Raw genomic sequence first — 17,350 nt, forward strand, 5'->3', positions numbered from 1 at the left:
AAAAATGTTCCCTACCAAAACTGAAAAAATGTTAGCGAAGCAGTACGAGTTGCATAAAAGGGTAAAGAAGATAGAAGAAATAGACGCTAGTAAGTTTACTAGCAAAATTCTTAATGAAGTAAGGGACATACAGAAGCAATGGGTTAGTTACAATAACCAAATGCTAAATATGAGAAAGAGAGGCAATCAGGCAGGGCACTGTTGATTCGGAAAACATTGAAGCAGATGCAACGATGTTAGACAATTTTGAGGACAGCACCGGAGAGTCGCGGGGAAACGCGACATCCAGTAATGAGAATGCTAAGGTTAGCCAGGAGAAATTGCAAGAAAAGGTTCGTCAGCTGCAGGAATATTTGGACATGGTGAGCAAAGATTTGCGTACGATAGACAATAGAACAGGTGAAATGTATGTTAAAAAATAAAATTCTTCTTCAGGAAGGACAGATGTGTCGGGCTTATACAGTTGAGTTTATAGGTAGTGATACGTTTAAAGAGGTCATAGAAGAATTAGAATTTGACCTTCAGAATACTTTGGTAGCGTTAGAAGAAAAAAAAAAACAATCAGAAAAATTTGAAAGTTAAGAATGTTACCGTGAGAGGCGAACTAGCAACACCGCTCAGGTACCCACCCAAATCTTAAAAGGGGGAGTTAGAAAGATGAATGGCCTACTTGGTCAAAATACTAAATTTGGTTGGATCGTCTCGGGATGCAACAAATCAAAAATGAATAAATCTGTAGTGGCACCAACAATAGATGTTACAGGTTTTAAAAAGCGTTGGGGGAAGAAAAAAGGTAAATGTGAAAGTAAATACAACACAAGTGCAAACAAACTCAACAACAAAACAATACAAGAAATAACCTTTCGGGCCCCGGCAGGATCTCACCTTAGAGAAAAGATAAAAGCTGAGGAAAAGAAATAAGTTTATGGCCCCCGGCAGGACCTCAGTTCGGAGGTAAAGTAAAATCTGGGGAAGAAAAAGTATATATCCCAAAGCCAGTACAAAATGAGAATACTCAGATGGCAATGGTTAAATTAAATAATGATTATCTAAGAAATAGTGTCAAAATAAATTCAGTTAACAAATTGTCCGAGGCTGTATTACAAAAAGGGACATCAGTTAATCCGAATAGCCACTCAAAATTCAAATACCAGCAAAAGCCACATTGGTTTAAGCCGAGAAGTGAAAGTAGTTGGTCTTTAAAGTCTCCACCATATATATATCCCGAAACAAAAATTGTTAGGCATCGGGCGATATTAGTAAACTAATTTGGTAAATCGTACAAAATAATAGGAAGTCAGCTATAAGAAGGATAACATTGATTTGCTAGGGTTAACTTCTCTTATGTAGCTCGTCATGCTTCTTTAACAACAGTTATCTTACTAATCACATATAATAATTTGTTTAAGACAACTTAATAGAAATAAAGTCCGAAACGTCACATTTGGAGGCCCTTTACAGAATGTTTAAGAATAAACATCGTGTTCATCTGAAGCGGCTTCACCAAATCAGATGCACTAAAGAAAACATAATACAACTGTACTTTTGTCACAAAAAAGTAATCTAGCATATGACTAGAATTACAATCAGCCACACACAATGTAAAAAAATCTTGTAATTCTAAACTAACCCAAAATATCACAACGGCAGGATGTCAAGTGTCCGAAGCCGTGCCCAAAAAATTAATAATTTTCAACCCCCCGAAAACGTGGGATTTGAGTCTCATTAGAATTCTCTCCGGGAATCCCTATTCATAGACTAAACAATCTTTACAGATTAATAAATTGTTCATATATCTTTCGAATGTTGCTGGTGCATTTTTTTAGCCCAAATAGCATTCGTGTGTACTCGTAATGACCATGTTTAGTTGAAAATGCGGTGTTTTCGATTGATTTAGGGTCCATTTGGATTCGATTGAATCTCTTGGCGAGGTCAATGGTTGTAAAATATTGACATTTTCCAAGTTTGTCTAATATTTCATCCATTACTGGTATTGGGAACTTGTCATCGACATGACGACATGACGATGAAATACTTTTCGTTGATAATATTTATTAAACAGCCTGTATCTATAACGCACTTTAAAGGAATGTTATTGATTTTTAGTTGGACATAGGGATTTGATTGGAGTTATTCGGTTGATCTATTTGATCCAACTGTTCTGTCTGAGCTATCTGATCCGAGGCTGATTGATGAAAATTTTCGGACTATTCCATTTTACTCTGACCACTGGTACTCTCACTTTGCCTTTTAGTGGGTTGATTTACCACAGGGTTTTGATTCTGAGGTTGATTCTGAATTTGAAAATTAAGGGGATTTTCTTGTCTGCCCTGATTAAGATTTTGTTGAAATTCTTCTCGAAGCTGTTGGTTATTTTGGGAATTGGTATGATTTGAATTATTGTATTGGTGGTTTTGCTTATAATAGTCCCGCCCTGAATGGTTTTGGTTTGATTTGTAATTTGAATTTCATGAATTACTTTGATTGTTACATTTGGGTTTCTCTGTGGAGCTGTTTTCATATTGACCCTCTCTCTGGGCTATTTGTTTTAAATTAGACACTGTTGAAATATCAAACTTCGCTAATTTCATATAAAGCTTGCCTGGTAATCTTTTAATAATGACTTCTTTGACTGTGTTATTCATGGCATTTGTGTATAAAATGCTATTGGCGGCATCGCCTTCTAACTCTAACTTATTATTGATTGGCTTATTGACTTTTTCCTACTAAGCGCTCTCACGCTTTGAAGGTTTTTTGGGGACATTTGAAGCCCGCTTGGCCAAGATCCGTTGCCTCTTGGACTGGAAAAGGGAAGCGTGAAGGGAAACGTTAGTGGGGTTATTGGAAAGGGATGGTGAAGAGGAACTGCAACGACTGATCTTGTCTACCAAGTGAAGCCCGCTTGGCCAAGATCCGTTGCCTCTTCACCTTGAGTGACTGAGCCTTGGGATCAGCGACTGACTTCGTCTGCAGGAGAATAACTCATCCCGCCTAAGTCCGCTGATCCTTCGGTTCCACTCAAAAAGTTAAGTGGCCAAGGAAAAGGGAAGGGAAAGGGTAGGCAAATTTAGTAACAAATAAAGAAATAATGCTGTATGGGTTAAGTGATAATAGTACAGAGTTTATTGATAACTAACTAATCCTAAACATCTTTTATAATTTTGGGTTCCTACCACACTCAAGCAAAAAGGATGTTAGGAAATGGGCTCACCTGCTACTCCTTGTATCCCACTTGATGATTTTCTATGTTTATAGGTTTTTTCCCTGGCTGCTGGTTGTTTCACTTTGTTTAGTCGGTAGCTAGAAAGAGAGGGAGGCCCTCCATAGGCGTATCAAGTAAAAAGTAATAAAGAAAAGGGGCCCTACATGGGCGTAGTTTGGATTACAGAGGTAATGTGACTCGTCACAAGTGTCTGCAATATTTGGCACTAAAAAACATGGAAAAACTGTCGTCTGGAGCATTAGCATTAAAAAATGACTTATGTTCATGATTGTCTCGCAGGAGCAGACAGTTTACCAGAAGCCCTGCAAATAAGACAAGAGCTTCTAGAAATAGGCCGAAGGGTTTCAACTTACGAAAATTATGTTCGAATAGCAGTCAAATTCTATAGGAAATACCAACACGGTTGCTGACATCAATCTCGGTGACACACTGGGCACCCAAATAAGATCAATTATGTGGAAAGGCTCAAAAGCATACAAAAGGAATAACCAGACGAGTGGTGCTATCTGAAGTTGGTCAAATCTTCGATCCTCTATGGCTGTTTGCACCGGTAGTGGTAAGAGCGAAAATGTTTCTTCAACATGATGCCACCGAAGGAATTAAGATGGATGACGACCTGTCGCCGTATTTGGAGAAGCTAAGGGAAGCCTACAGAGAGGATGTACAGGCATTAAACCACATGAAAATCCCAAGGCATATTTTTGATGGCAAGGTCCCCACTACAAAGGAACTACATACATACTCTAGAGGCGTGTGGAGCGGCAGTTTATGTCCGGTCAACCTATAAAAATGACAAAGTTTCGGTCAGATTGTTGTGCGCCAAGTCAAAAGTGGCTCCCCTTGAAAAGCAGACACTACCCCGGCTGGAACTATGTGCAGCTGTCCTTGGAGCTGAACACACAGATAGAGTTCGACAGGATTTTCAATTAGGATCAGAAAGTGTTGAATCATTTCTCATACGCGGGATAGCTCGGCAACAGTACCACATCATTAAGATAAAACGGATGATTCAAAGTGTGATCCAGGGCTGCGTAGCTTGCACGAAGTACCGGCCTCAGTTCTTTAAACAAGTCATGGGTGACTTATCTGAGCACCGGGTATCTCGAAATAGACCTTTTCTTAACGCCGGAGTAGACTATTGTGGACCATTCTGGATCCATCATAACCAAGGCAGTACACTTGGAGTTAGTCAGAGACCTGTCCACCTCCTTATTTGTGGGTGCGCTTCAGCGCTTCATTGAGCGCAGAGGAAGGTGCCAGACATTATGGGAAGTATAAGGGATAGCTCTTAAGTTGGCTGACGGTCAGACGGATAGACGGACATGGCCATATCGACTCAGCTTCTCATGCTGATCAAGAATATATACACTTTGCGGGGTCGGAAATGTCTCCTTCTGTGCGTTACAAACATCTCACCAATTTTATAATACCCTCTGCAAGGGTATAAAAAGAGAACTGGAACAGCGAGGAAGGATAAGATAACGTGACAAAGTCTGTTGTAGTCACTACATATGTAGTATACGAAAAGGTTCATGCAGAGAGAGGTTAGTTGTGCAAGTGGGAATAATAACCGGTGTGAAATTGCGGATCCTTCTAGATGGAACAGAAATGTTAATTTGGCACAACAGCTCAGAAAAGTCAATCTCACCATTCAAAAGTTTGTAAAGAAAAGTTACACCAAGCAAGTAAGGTTAATTAGCTGAAGTCGACTAGAATAAGATGAAAGTTGTACAGTTGGATCCCAGCGCAAATCACGAAAGGCAAAGAGTAAAAACTGTTTTTGTACAGATTCTAATTTGTTTTGATAAAATTCATATTGAGGAGACCAAACACAAGATCTATACTCCAATATGGGGCGGATAAAAGAAGTAAAAAGTATAAAAAAGTATTTGGTAGCATATAGATCCTTGAACTCCTTCGACCAGCGCTTTCTAAATCCAACTCTTAGCCCTACTAACAGCAGTCGATATATGCTGATTAAAACTAAGCTTGTGGTCCATTAAGATCCCCAAATATTTTACAACCAAGGAAGTATTATTAATTTTTTTCTAACGGGAAATTATTTAAAAAGTAACTCGTTAATTGGGGAGAACCTCGATAAAAAGACATAACTTTGCACTTAGAATAGTTTAGAGATAACAAGTTAGCCCTACACCACCCCTGAAAAGTATTCAGTTCAGCTTGCAAGGTATGTCATGAGAGAGTCTACAATGCGATTAGCGATTTTTACATCGCCGGCACACATAAGAACTCTGGAACTTAAAAGAACGGTGGGGAGATCATTAATAAAAATAATGAATAGTAATGGGCCAAGGTGACTGCCCTGTGGGACTCCCGATTCAACACAAATGATCTTAGAAAGAGAGGACCTAAAAAGAACCCTCTGCCTCCTAAGCGAACTAAATTCAGCTTATGTAATAGTAAGCCATGGTTTACCGAATCGAAAGCCTTACTGAAATCCGTATATATAACATCAGTTTGCGTTTGTTTCTTAAAACCGTGGTTTACAAAAGATGTAAACTGTAAGAGGTTAGTTGTGGTAGACCTATTGTTGACAAACCCATGCTGGTATGGCGAAAAAATAGATTTACATAAATTCGTCCGATTGGACGAATTGTTAAATTATATCCAGGCATGGATGGATACGTCCGTGTGGTGGACGTTGAAACAGCCAGAGGCAGCTACAAGCGGGATATCCATAAATTGGCTCCCTTGCTTAGAGACACGGCGATAAAACGCAAAATCGAGACAAATGACAAAGAATCGATCTCCCAAGAAAACCTTGGTATAGAGGACACTGCAGAACCAGAGACAAAAAGACGGTTATCTTTCGGTCTGCCACCATTGGCAATGACGATCCGCCTAATGATGTTATTACTTCCTATAGCATTTGCTCAAAGGACTAACATAACTCGATTCAACCCCAAACCAGGCATATACTATGAAAGTATTGGCACAGGAAGGATGGCAACGTCTGACTAGACTATTGTGGCATATTACGATCTCGAACCATATTGGGCCGACCTGAAAACATTTTCAGACGGAGTAGTAAAGGATGGAGAAATATGCGTGCTAATGAAGGTTCCAGAGGCTTGCACCGCAATGAAGAGACATTTCGAGCATGTCAACTCAGAGCTAAGGACAGAGCTGGACTCCAAGTATGCAACAGAGATGTCAGGCACAATACGAAAGGTTAAAAAAAATGAAGACTACTTATTGAATTTGCTGCAAAACCAGACATCTGTCACTGACTCAACGATAAATATCATTAAGCGAGACGAAGCCACAATTGAAAATCAGATGAAACTAATGAAACAACAAATGAACGACATAACCAAGGTCCAGGACAATGCGGAATTGCAATGGTATATCACCCTAACTACCCAGATGACAGTGACTGCAGGGATTTTATAACGAATAAATAAGAAAAAATAAGCACGTTACTACTATCACCAGGCCAGCTTCGGGAACATCTGAACCAACTTAAAAGACATTTTCCGTTTGGTTTGGAATTGCCAGTTACAGATAACGACGTCTTGCAATTATATGACTTAATGAAGGCACAAGGCACAATCGCAAACAATCATGTGATATTTAAAGTCACGTTTCCATTGGTGGCAACGCAGGCAGTGATATAACCTGATACCCATAATAATTATGTAACCCGATTGTAGATAGCGATGGCTCATCAGTCATAAGTAGGATCTGATATAGTCAGCAGTAACAATAAAGACCTAGTTAATTAAGCTGTTATGGTTAGCGATTATCAATAAAAACGTATTCTGCTGACCTAACACTATGTCGAACTATGCACTGGTGAGCTCTCTATTTTTACTATAAAAGAAATGCATTATTCTTAGTAAGATCAGATACCAATTGAAGTTACATCGGGTGTACATCGCTGTGTCTTTGGCCCCCATCTCTACCTTTGTAGTTTCACTCCGAAGTCCACCCAATTTATGTGTTGGTTGCGACGAATAGCTAGATTGGGTAGCATCTGCATATCGGCTGGCACGCTGCCTATTTCCAGTACTTGATCGGGGGTGTAGTTCCGCCGAACCCAGTTTCCACAATTGGTTTGTTCGTCGACCTGCCTGCTTTTTTCATTATTTTATTATTAAAATTGAGCATGCATGCGTCGAGATAGAATATAAAAAAACAAAAAAAGATACATTCTTATTCCGTCCCGCTGGTGTTATTGTGATTGAACATTGACCATCCGATCATTGACCATCACTATATCCTTTGTAATTTCAGTATTCCCCTTCCGCCATCTGCCGCACCATGAACGCATCGAGGTAAGTGAGATCTGTGATGATCTCTTGAAAGCTGGCATTATTCGCCACAGTAGTTCCCCTTACGCTGCCGTGATTGTCCCTGTACTTAAAAAGGACAACACCTTGAGAAAGTGTGTAGATTAATGCCCGTTGAACAAAATTACTGTTCGAGATCATTTTCCGATTTCTCTGTTAGATGATTGCATCGAACATCTGGGTGGTAAATCATTCTTCACTGTCTTGGACTTGAAGAACGGATTCCACCATGTAAAAATGCATCCAGATTCAATCAAATATACTGCCTTTGTAACATCCGATTGCCAGTTTGAATATGTACGCATGCCCTTCGGATTCTGTAATGGCCCTTCCGTGTTCGCTGGATTCGTTTATTTTATCCTTAAGAAATTTATAAACCGAGGTCAACTGGTGATATACATGGATGATATCCTAGTCGCATCGCATGACTTTGAAACCCAACTTGAGGTACTGAAGGAAATACTGGAAATAAGGGCTAAGCCTCAAGCTGGCCAAATGCCGTTTTGCGTATAGGGAACTAGAGGTTACTTAGCCAATTCTGCCGGTATCACGCCTAAACCAGCCCATCTTAAGGCGATACGTGATTTGCCCATCCCAAGGAATTGCAAGGAATTAGAGCGCTGCTTTGGCTTATTTTCGTACTTCCGCCGATTTGTATCTGGCATCGCCAAGATTGCGTATCCGATGTCCCGAATGTTGAGAAAAAATACCCCTTACGTCTTCTCCGAGGAATGGCTCGAATCCTTCCGAACCCTAAAGTCGAAACTGATCAAGTCCCCCGTGTTATAAATACACAACCCGATGTCTGAAACAGAGTTACACTGTGACGCTAGTTCAACTGGCTTTGCAGCAGTGCTCCTCCAAAAACAAACCGACGGAGAATAGCCTTCCGTAACATTGTCAAGTCTCAGGAATATAATGCTGAGTACTATGCCAAACATCACCTCCCTGCCGTTAGCTTTGATAAGGGGGGATTTCGTAGTTATTAAGAATGTACAAATAAAAAACTTATCAGACGGTATCGTGGCCATTTACGTTGTTTATAAAAAACTTCCGAATGATCGATATGTTATCAGGGATGTGGAGGGCTCCCGGATCACCCAACTGCCGTATGATCGGGTACTAGAAGCCTCCAAACTTAAGCTAAAGGCAGCCCCTGTTGTACAGTACTGTTTATTTTCTATAAACATATCCGCACAAACTACTGCAGCTGGGCTTCAGGAATCTATTGAAAATAGAATAGAAAAACGAACAAAGACACAATTTGGCACAACTAATCACAACACAATTTGAGGCTGTTTCAGTATTACTCGCAATGCGCGGACCCGGCCATCATGACTTTAACACGTCCTTGTGTAGGAAATACTATGTAAAATTTAAGCTATCTTCATTTTTTATACCATACACCCATAGTGTGAAATGGTATATTAAAGTCGCCAAAATGTATGTAACAGGGCAAAGGAGGCTTCTCCGACCCTATAAAGTATATACATATTTACTTGATAAGGATAAACAGCAGAGTCGACTCAGCCATGTCCGTTTGTCCATCCGTCTGTATGAATCAGCAGATCTTGGTATGTATACTCGTGCAGTATGTAACTGTATAGAGTTAATTGGAATTTTGGCCACGCCACGCGTAAGAACGCCTCCAGAATTTACGTAAAACGGGTTTTCTTAAAAAGTATTACAGCTAGAGACATACTATTTGGCTTATATACTCGTTTATTTAGCTCGCAGAAACTAATTGTTCAAACTTTTTGCCACGCCACCGGAATTTACATAAAGCGGAAGTTCTTAAATGACAGCTACCGATCTCGTATGTAGACTAGCTTAATAGATGCGCAGATATTGACTACTTAAAAATTTTGCCACGCCCATTTTCGCCTCCATAATTTAGAAAAAATCGATTTCCTGCTGCATTTTTTTGACTATCGCAACCAAATTCTCCAGTCAAAATATGCGTATGAAGGTATTGTACTATGCGATCCATAATACCAAACAAATTTTATAATGCTTTTAAACACAAGTCAGTTTTCTTTTCTTAATTTGTACAATAATTATGTTAACAATTCATCTTAATTTAATTCATTTCAATTCAATTCATTGCTTAGAAATACTAATATCATTATTATTATTATACCCTTGCAGAAAGTATTATAAAATTGATCAGATGTTTGTAACGCACAGAAGGAGACGTTTTCGACCCCATAAAGTATATATATTCTTGATCAGCATGAGAAGCTGAGTTGATAAAGCCATGTCCGTCTGTCCGTCCGTCTGTCCGTCCGTCCGTCTGTCCGACCGTCTGTGCGTACGCGTTTTACTCAGCCATCTTAAGAGCTATCGGGCTGAAAGTTTTTTTTCGGGGGTTTTTATTACCCGGCAAAAATAAAGTATGAAAACCATCAGGATCGGACCACTATATCATATAGCTCTAGAAGAACTAGAAGAAACATTTTCATAAAAATCGAGTATGCTATGAAATTTACATATGTGATAATATTGGATAAAAAACCCCAGATCCCAAAATTTGAATGTGATCAGATAAATATAACACAAGTTATAATCAATATAATAATCGAATTGTTTTGTTTGTATATTGATGAATTGAGTTGCAGGGAAAGAAATTTCAAAATGTGAAAATATGATTGCCATGGACTGCAAGGGTATATAAACTTCGGCATAGCCGATGTTAGCTTCTTTGATAATAGCATTATTATTATTTTTATTTTATTTTTTTGAGTAATTTTATTGGTGTTCTTCACTCTTTTTAGTGGCTTCAAAATTCACAATATTTTCATTTTCACTATCTTCACAGTCTGCAACTGTATTATCAATCTGAACAGTATTATTATAATCATCACACACATTCAGCTCCTAGGGCACTTGCCCCTTCGGCAATCTTCTTAAACTTTATGAGCAGATTTGTAATTTCGTTTATTCGTTAAAAACCTTAAGTTGTACCTGTCACCATCTAGGACATCAAATTTGTCAAAAGATACCTTGAACTATGGACTCAATTTGATTTGATGCCTTTCTTCGCTTTTAAGTAGCACAAAATCTCCAACTTTGGGTCTAATTATTTATGCCTTATTTTTATTAAATCATTCTTCGTCATAAAGGGCTGTAGCTAAAACATTCTTTTCAGTTTGTGCTCTTACATCTGACAGATCGACCTCATCTTTAATATAACTATGTAAAAGAAATCCTAATGGACGTGCTGTCTTTTCCAATCAAACTGTTAGTTGTACAATTGACTCTCCTAACACATTTGGCCAAGACTGAGTTTTAGTTTCAACCGCAGTCAGCATATTTTTCAACGTACTCATGGTTCGTTGCACTTGGCCATTAGGTCGGCTAGCACCGGTGGCAATCAAATGCAAGTTTATTTTCTTACACAATTGGCTAAACTTTCCACTCGTAAAACATTTTCCAAATAACCAAACAGCAGATTGAACAGCCTTTATGCAACTCTCACTGTCTAATTTAAAGCTATGACTAAGATAGACATACTTGGTAAACGCGTCTATTTGAACAATTTCATTCCACAATTTCATATCGATATGAACAGTGTGCCAAAGAATATTGACTTTAGGAATGGGATGCAATTCAGCTTGTAATTTCCCTGAGGTTGAATTGGATATTTTACAAGTGATACAGTTATCAACAAATTTTCTGACATATTGTCTAACCAATAGAAATCGTAGTCTTTATCCAACTTCTCCCAACCTAAATGCATTATCGACTCAAGAACTTGGTTGATAACAGAAACAATTTCGGCTATATCCGCGTCTTGACTTTGTTCGGCAATGAGCCAGTTGCTTGAAATTTCAGCCAAGTTAACTATCTTCTTGTCAATCACCCTTATCGCTCAAGTAGACTTTGATAAAGGATGATTTCTTGACAATAAGTCAACATGTGCATTTCCTTTGTTATTAATTTGTGTAATAAAAGTGCACCGTAGCCATCACAACATGCATTTGTATGCAACTCAATTGGATGATTTGGGTCAAAAATTACAAGGACTGGTTTATCAGTAAAAATAGAAACAACTTTTTTTTCTTATCTGCACATGTTACGTTTTTCAAACGAATTTACTTTTGTCTGAAGTTAAGAAATACAACGGCCTAATCATTTGTGAAAATCCCTCAATAAGCCAATGAACTGTCTTAAAGTTTGTGACTGACTCTGGAAGATGAAAAGCAGTTAATGCTACAATTTTCTGAGAGTTCGGACGAATTTCACCAGCACTAATAAATGTTAAACCGATGTTTTAGAAAAAGAATAATTTGTGATGTTGAATAAAAATCCAGCTTAATCTTTTGTAGAGTCAATTATCATTATATAGTACATACAGACGATAACGTACGAATTTGCTGGTATCTATATCTCTTACATTTCGAACCTTCTTTTTATACTCATCTGTCCCAGATAATATCAGCTCGTCATTTTCGAAAACAAAACGCCATAACTTAATATTAACACAACTCGTTGATGTGATATTTGGTCCTCAGACGCTTACTTGAACGGTGTTTACTTCGTCATTGCATGCACATGGGAATTAATTGGTTTTTGACACCCCTCGCCACATAGTCTTTTCTGCTCTCCTTGCCACGTCGATCAGCTGCTCGAGAATAGGTCTGGCCTTAGACCGCTACCATACCATCCATACAGATCGGCCATCCTTAATTGCCTTTTGAAGTCATCTGTATTATAGCGAGTAGGACACGTCTGACTTTGGTGAGATATTCTTCAAGACTGTCGCGCTCTCATTATTTTATTTTATTCTTTTTCTAATAAGTGAGACAGCACACTTCTCGCACTGTCCCACTGCATCACGGATGTAATAGTAATATATAACTTAAAGCTAATTTGTAACTGAGAAAAAGAGTAATTTTTAGTTAGTACATAGTCGCCTGGCTTTTCGTTTTTGATTCGCTAGACATTCATTATACTCTTAAAGTTTTTTTTCTTTTTCTTTATCTTTTGCTCGTATTGAGTCAAAGTTTTGTTCTACAGATCTGTCTTTTAACAAGTAGTCTTTTAACTCATCTACTTGTCGTCCTTTTTGGCCGACGCCAAATAGTACGATACTTGGATGCTGTCCCAGTGACCTATGAACAGTGGCCTGACTAAAGCTAAAATTTTCTTCCGAGGCTAGTAATTTTACTAACATAGGGTGTAAATTTTTATTTATTCTTTCAATCTAGCCATTCGCCTGTGGCGAACCAGTTGCGATCTTGACATGTTGTATGAAAATTCGTTAGACGCAAAACACGTTCCACGATCCGACACTATGCATTTTGGCCTACTATACGACCTAAAATACTCTGTAAGGACTTCTATTGCTTCTTTAGACATTGTAGTTTTCGCTAAGTAAAGTCCGACAAATTTCGTACACGCATGTTTTCTTGTGCTTCCTTTGACATCGATTGGTTCAAAGTGATCTATAAGAGCCACTTCGAATGGCACTTCAGGTTTAGGTATATTGTGGATATGACCTTATTGTTTTCCATTTTTTGACGAAAAGACTATACACTTTGGGCAATTATTTATATGCTGTTCTACTTTTTGTTTTAATTTTGCGAACCAATACGACTTTGTGATACTTCTACAACCTTGTCTGTGCTTGTGTGGCCTAACTCATTATGATACTTAAACAGGACAGGGATTCCATATTTTTCGACCTGTGAAAAGCAAGGCAACCATTTGATTCCAATCTTAAAATTTCATGATCTTGGTTCTGACATATTACTAAGTTATCTTCAAATGAGTTAGTTTCCACAACCATAATGTTTGTACTTCTACTTAGAGCATCTACATGTCGCATTCTCGATGACGGCCTATGTTCTAATACGTAATCGTAGTTTTCTAACTCTATAGCCCAACGGGCTACTCTAGGGTTAACTTCTCTTTTGTTTAGAGTCAATGAAAGCGAGCTACAATCTGTCGCGATCTTAAAATGCATCCCTTGTAAATATACACGAAAACATTTTAACGAATAAATTATCGCTAATGTTTCTAACTTAAAGCTATGTTATCTAGATTCCACATCGGTAGTCCTTTTGGAAAATAGAAAACTGGATGCCATTATTGCAAGTATTGGGGCCTCTACTAACTTGGACTTTCAAATGTACTAAACACGAACTTTTTGTCTTTTCTAACTAGTTCTTAAATGAACCTACGGAAAAAAGGAACATAATCCCAAAAAACTTTCAACCTCGTTGAGGTCAGCATTCTCGATGACAAAGGTTAGTCGGAACTGGAAAATCATTTACAGGTTGTATGCCTTTGTCGTCAGCTCTAATTCCTTTGCCTTATCCTTAATCATATCGGCAAATATACTGTTTATAAACCTTTGAAATGTAGACGGTGCGATTCTGAGGCCAAATGGAATACGAAGAAATTCAAACCGACCAAGAGGTGTCGTAAAAGACTCAAACTTTACTTCATGCACGTACACATGGAAAACCCCATTCTTTAAGTCGAGTTTCGAAAATAACGTTTTTCGTGCAGGTCTATCTAGCAGATAATCAATAAGTGGAATAGGATAACTATTTTCCACCGTAGGCTGGTCTGATGGTCTGGTATCCCGTCGGGACGTGACGGGTAGGTTTCCCCCGTGCCCGCATTCTTCAGAAGGTCCCTCGATACATCACAGTCAAAAATAGCGGATTTATTTGAAGGGAAGTAGGGGTCATGAACATGGTTACCCCCGGGCCCTGATTTTCTTTCTGCGGCCCTGTTAATGGTCCTTTATGATTTATTTTTAATTCCGCAGTTTTACAAAATTCTTCGGCGAACAGCAAGTCTTCATCAAGAATTTGTTCTTCTTGACGTCTCTTTCAACGCCGTCTTGTAATGGGATGGAGCTCTACTTGTATTTTGCCCGACGGCGGAACTCGTACATTTTATCCAAAGTCTTTTCCCAAGCGAGATGTACAATTGCCTCATGAAAGTGATTCACTACCGGCCACCTAAATGGTCTCGGTATAACAAGAAGGCTTCTAGATTTACCATTCCGTTGGATTTTTCGGTAAGCATTTTTGAACGAAGTCCGCACGTCTTTGCCGAACCCTCCTCCAACTCGTCATTTTAAAGTGTAGAAATGATCGAAGAAGTCTCAGAATCTCTTTGTTGCTCAGCAAGAAGCCAATTGTCTGATATCTCAGTTAAATGCACACGTTTAATGGGAGCCTAAGCAGACAATTTAATAGGTAATGGATTACCAGAAAAGAAATCCACATGGGCCATCTTTACACCAGGTCTATACTGAATTTCAAAGTCAAATGACTGCATATAAGCCCACCATCGATGGACTCTCGGCGTCAGGTCGACTTTACTGCGTGAAGCCTTTAAGGAATTACAGTCGGTGTAAACAACAAAATGTTGGCCCTGCAGGTAGTGAAGAAAATGCTTCATGGAATTGAACAATGCCAGCGTCTCTAGTTCGTATGAATGATAACGATATTCTGGAGGTGAGGTTCGTTTGCTGTAATATTCAACAAAACGAGGTTTATTATCGATTTTATGTAATAAGATCGCTCCGTATGTAATTCGATGGGGTGCTTAGGATCAAATATAGTGAGCCCAGGCTCATCTGGTAATGTTTTTATTACACTCTGGCGAAGTTGCTCGTGTTCCAATTTCCACTCGAATGTCTTATTTTTGCATGTGAGACAATACAACGGCTTCATTGTTTGTGAAAATCCTGGCATAAACTGCCTAAAATATGACGCCAGGCACTGGCCTGGCCTGGCCTACTCATTGGAGTAACAGACTGTGGAGGCGGTAAGTCTATCAAAGCTTGTTTCTTGCGAGGATTGGTTCGAATTTCTCCTTCTCTGACCTCAAAACCTAGGTATTCTACACTTAACTTCAGAAAAGAGCACTTGGAAACATTAAAGAAGAAGATCGTGACAAAACCTGTGTTGTGGAATTGGCCGTGGTTTTTTTTATTATTATATATTTTTTTAGAGAGCTTTATTGTTTTATTCTTTTAGGCACGTTTTTCTTCGCCATCGTTTTTATACAGAGTGTGACCATTTCTTTATACCACAAAAATGATAATTGACTTATATACTAGATTCATGAACAGAAATGGTATTTTTCGGTAATATAGCTTAAATATAAATAAAGTGGTATTTTCTGCGACATATTTCCGCCCCCTAGTGTTGAACCAAGTCTTCAACACGATCCTTTATGTCGCGGGATTCCAGTCCTAATCTGCATAGGTTTCTTACTGGCCGACGATAAGTGTTTTTTGTTGTTTTTATGTCTGCTACTCTCACTATTCCATCTTCTCCTGGGTGTGTTTTGAGTACTATTCCAATTGGCCATTCACCTCTTGGTGTCATGCATTTTACTACGACGAGTTCACCCTCTTTCAGGTTGTCGCAATTTTTTTCCCATTTCGATCTGTTAACTAAACTTGGGATATATTCCTTAATGAATCGTCTCCAGAATGCTTCCACTAACATTTGCGTCATCCTCCATGTCTTCTTTTCACTGGATCCGTTAATTTTGCATGGTGCTTCAATAGATCCACTTTGTTGTATGATTATATCATTGGGGCATAATCCAAAGCCGTCATCAGGATCATCCGATTCGAGAATATATGGTCGACTATTTACCAAGTGCTCCGCTTCACAAAAAAGAGTTTGCAGCACTTCGTCAGTGGGATTACTTTTGACGGATAGTACGGCCTCTAGTGTTCTTTTAAAGCATCCAATTAGCCTTTCCCAGCAACCTCCAAAATTTGGTGAGTTCGCTGGTATAAATTTCCAATCGAGTCCCTTTTGTGTTAGTTCTCCGCGAGCTGCTTGCATATCTATTTCCTCTAGAGCTTCTGTTAGTTGTCTTGAAGCGCCTCTAAGATTAGTACCATTATCGGACCATAGTGTTTTAATTTCGCCTCGCCTTGCCAACATTCGACGGATTGCCAAAATGCACGAGTCTGTAGTCAGAGAGTGTGCGATTTCCACATGTATTGCTCTAGATGTTAAGCATGTAAAGAGAACGCCATATCGCTTTCGCAGACATTTATTGTATCTGCCGCTGGAGCCCCGACCATCTTTTCTTATAGAACGGACCGAAATAATCCATGCCAACGGACGTGAAGGGTTTTTGAAATGTAGAGAACCTCTCCTTGGGTAATAGACCCATTTGCGCTTTAACCGGTTTGGCTTTGCGTCGTCTACACCACATACATTCGTTGATAATTCTTTTGATCTTGGTATTCATCTTCGGCATCCAGTATTGCGACTTGAATTTATGTACGACGACTTGTATTCCGGTATGCTGCACTTCGTTGTGAAAATGTTGTACCATCAACTTTGTGAATACTTGATCTCCATCCAACACAATAGGACTTGTCGCGACGACGCCTTCTGCACGTATTATTCGGCTGTTTATGCGTAGAATTTCATCTTCACTCATAGAAAGACAATATTTAGTGAGGCGTAAACCCCCTGTGATCTTGCCAGTTTTAGCATAGATTATGTCATTGTGAAAACATTCCGCTTGGACATAGAGATACCATTTTGATAGAGACCAATTATACTCCAGACCAAGAAAGGCTGGACCATGTTGCCATCTGTCTGTGGCAACTTTAATTGGCGAATCTCTTGTTATGATGTCAGCAATGTTTTCCATGGTTGGAACCCAGTTCCATTCTGCCCTCTTGGACTTTTCGCATATTTCGCTTATTCTGTTGGCTACGAAAACTTGCAGCTTTCGTTACTGTTTATCCATGAAATCACTGTTTGGGAGTCTGTCCAGAAAAACCTTTCATCAAATTTTGGATGCATTTCGT

The 17,350-nt window shown here is 39.0% G+C and overlaps 1 protein-coding gene across 1 annotated transcript in view; it reads left to right on the forward strand.

Annotated features, from left to right (window-relative positions):
* The first annotated feature begins 233 nt into the window (after positions 1 to 233).
* kl-2 (dynein heavy chain 2, axonemal kl-2) overlaps positions 234 to 17,350 on the forward strand; it is a 38,080-nt gene continuing 20,963 nt past the window's right edge. The window contains 2 exon segments of the mRNA XM_068293607.1: positions 234 to 362; positions 7,481 to 7,521. Coding sequence (XP_068149708.1) covers positions 234 to 362; positions 7,481 to 7,521 — 170 coding nt within the window.

The sequence above is a fragment of the Drosophila tropicalis genome, unplaced genomic scaffold, assembly GCF_018151085.1.
Source record: "Drosophila tropicalis isolate 14030-0801.00 unplaced genomic scaffold, ASM1815108v1 contig_782, whole genome shotgun sequence".
In the NCBI taxonomy this organism is placed as follows: Eukaryota; Metazoa; Arthropoda; class Insecta; order Diptera; family Drosophilidae; genus Drosophila; species Drosophila tropicalis.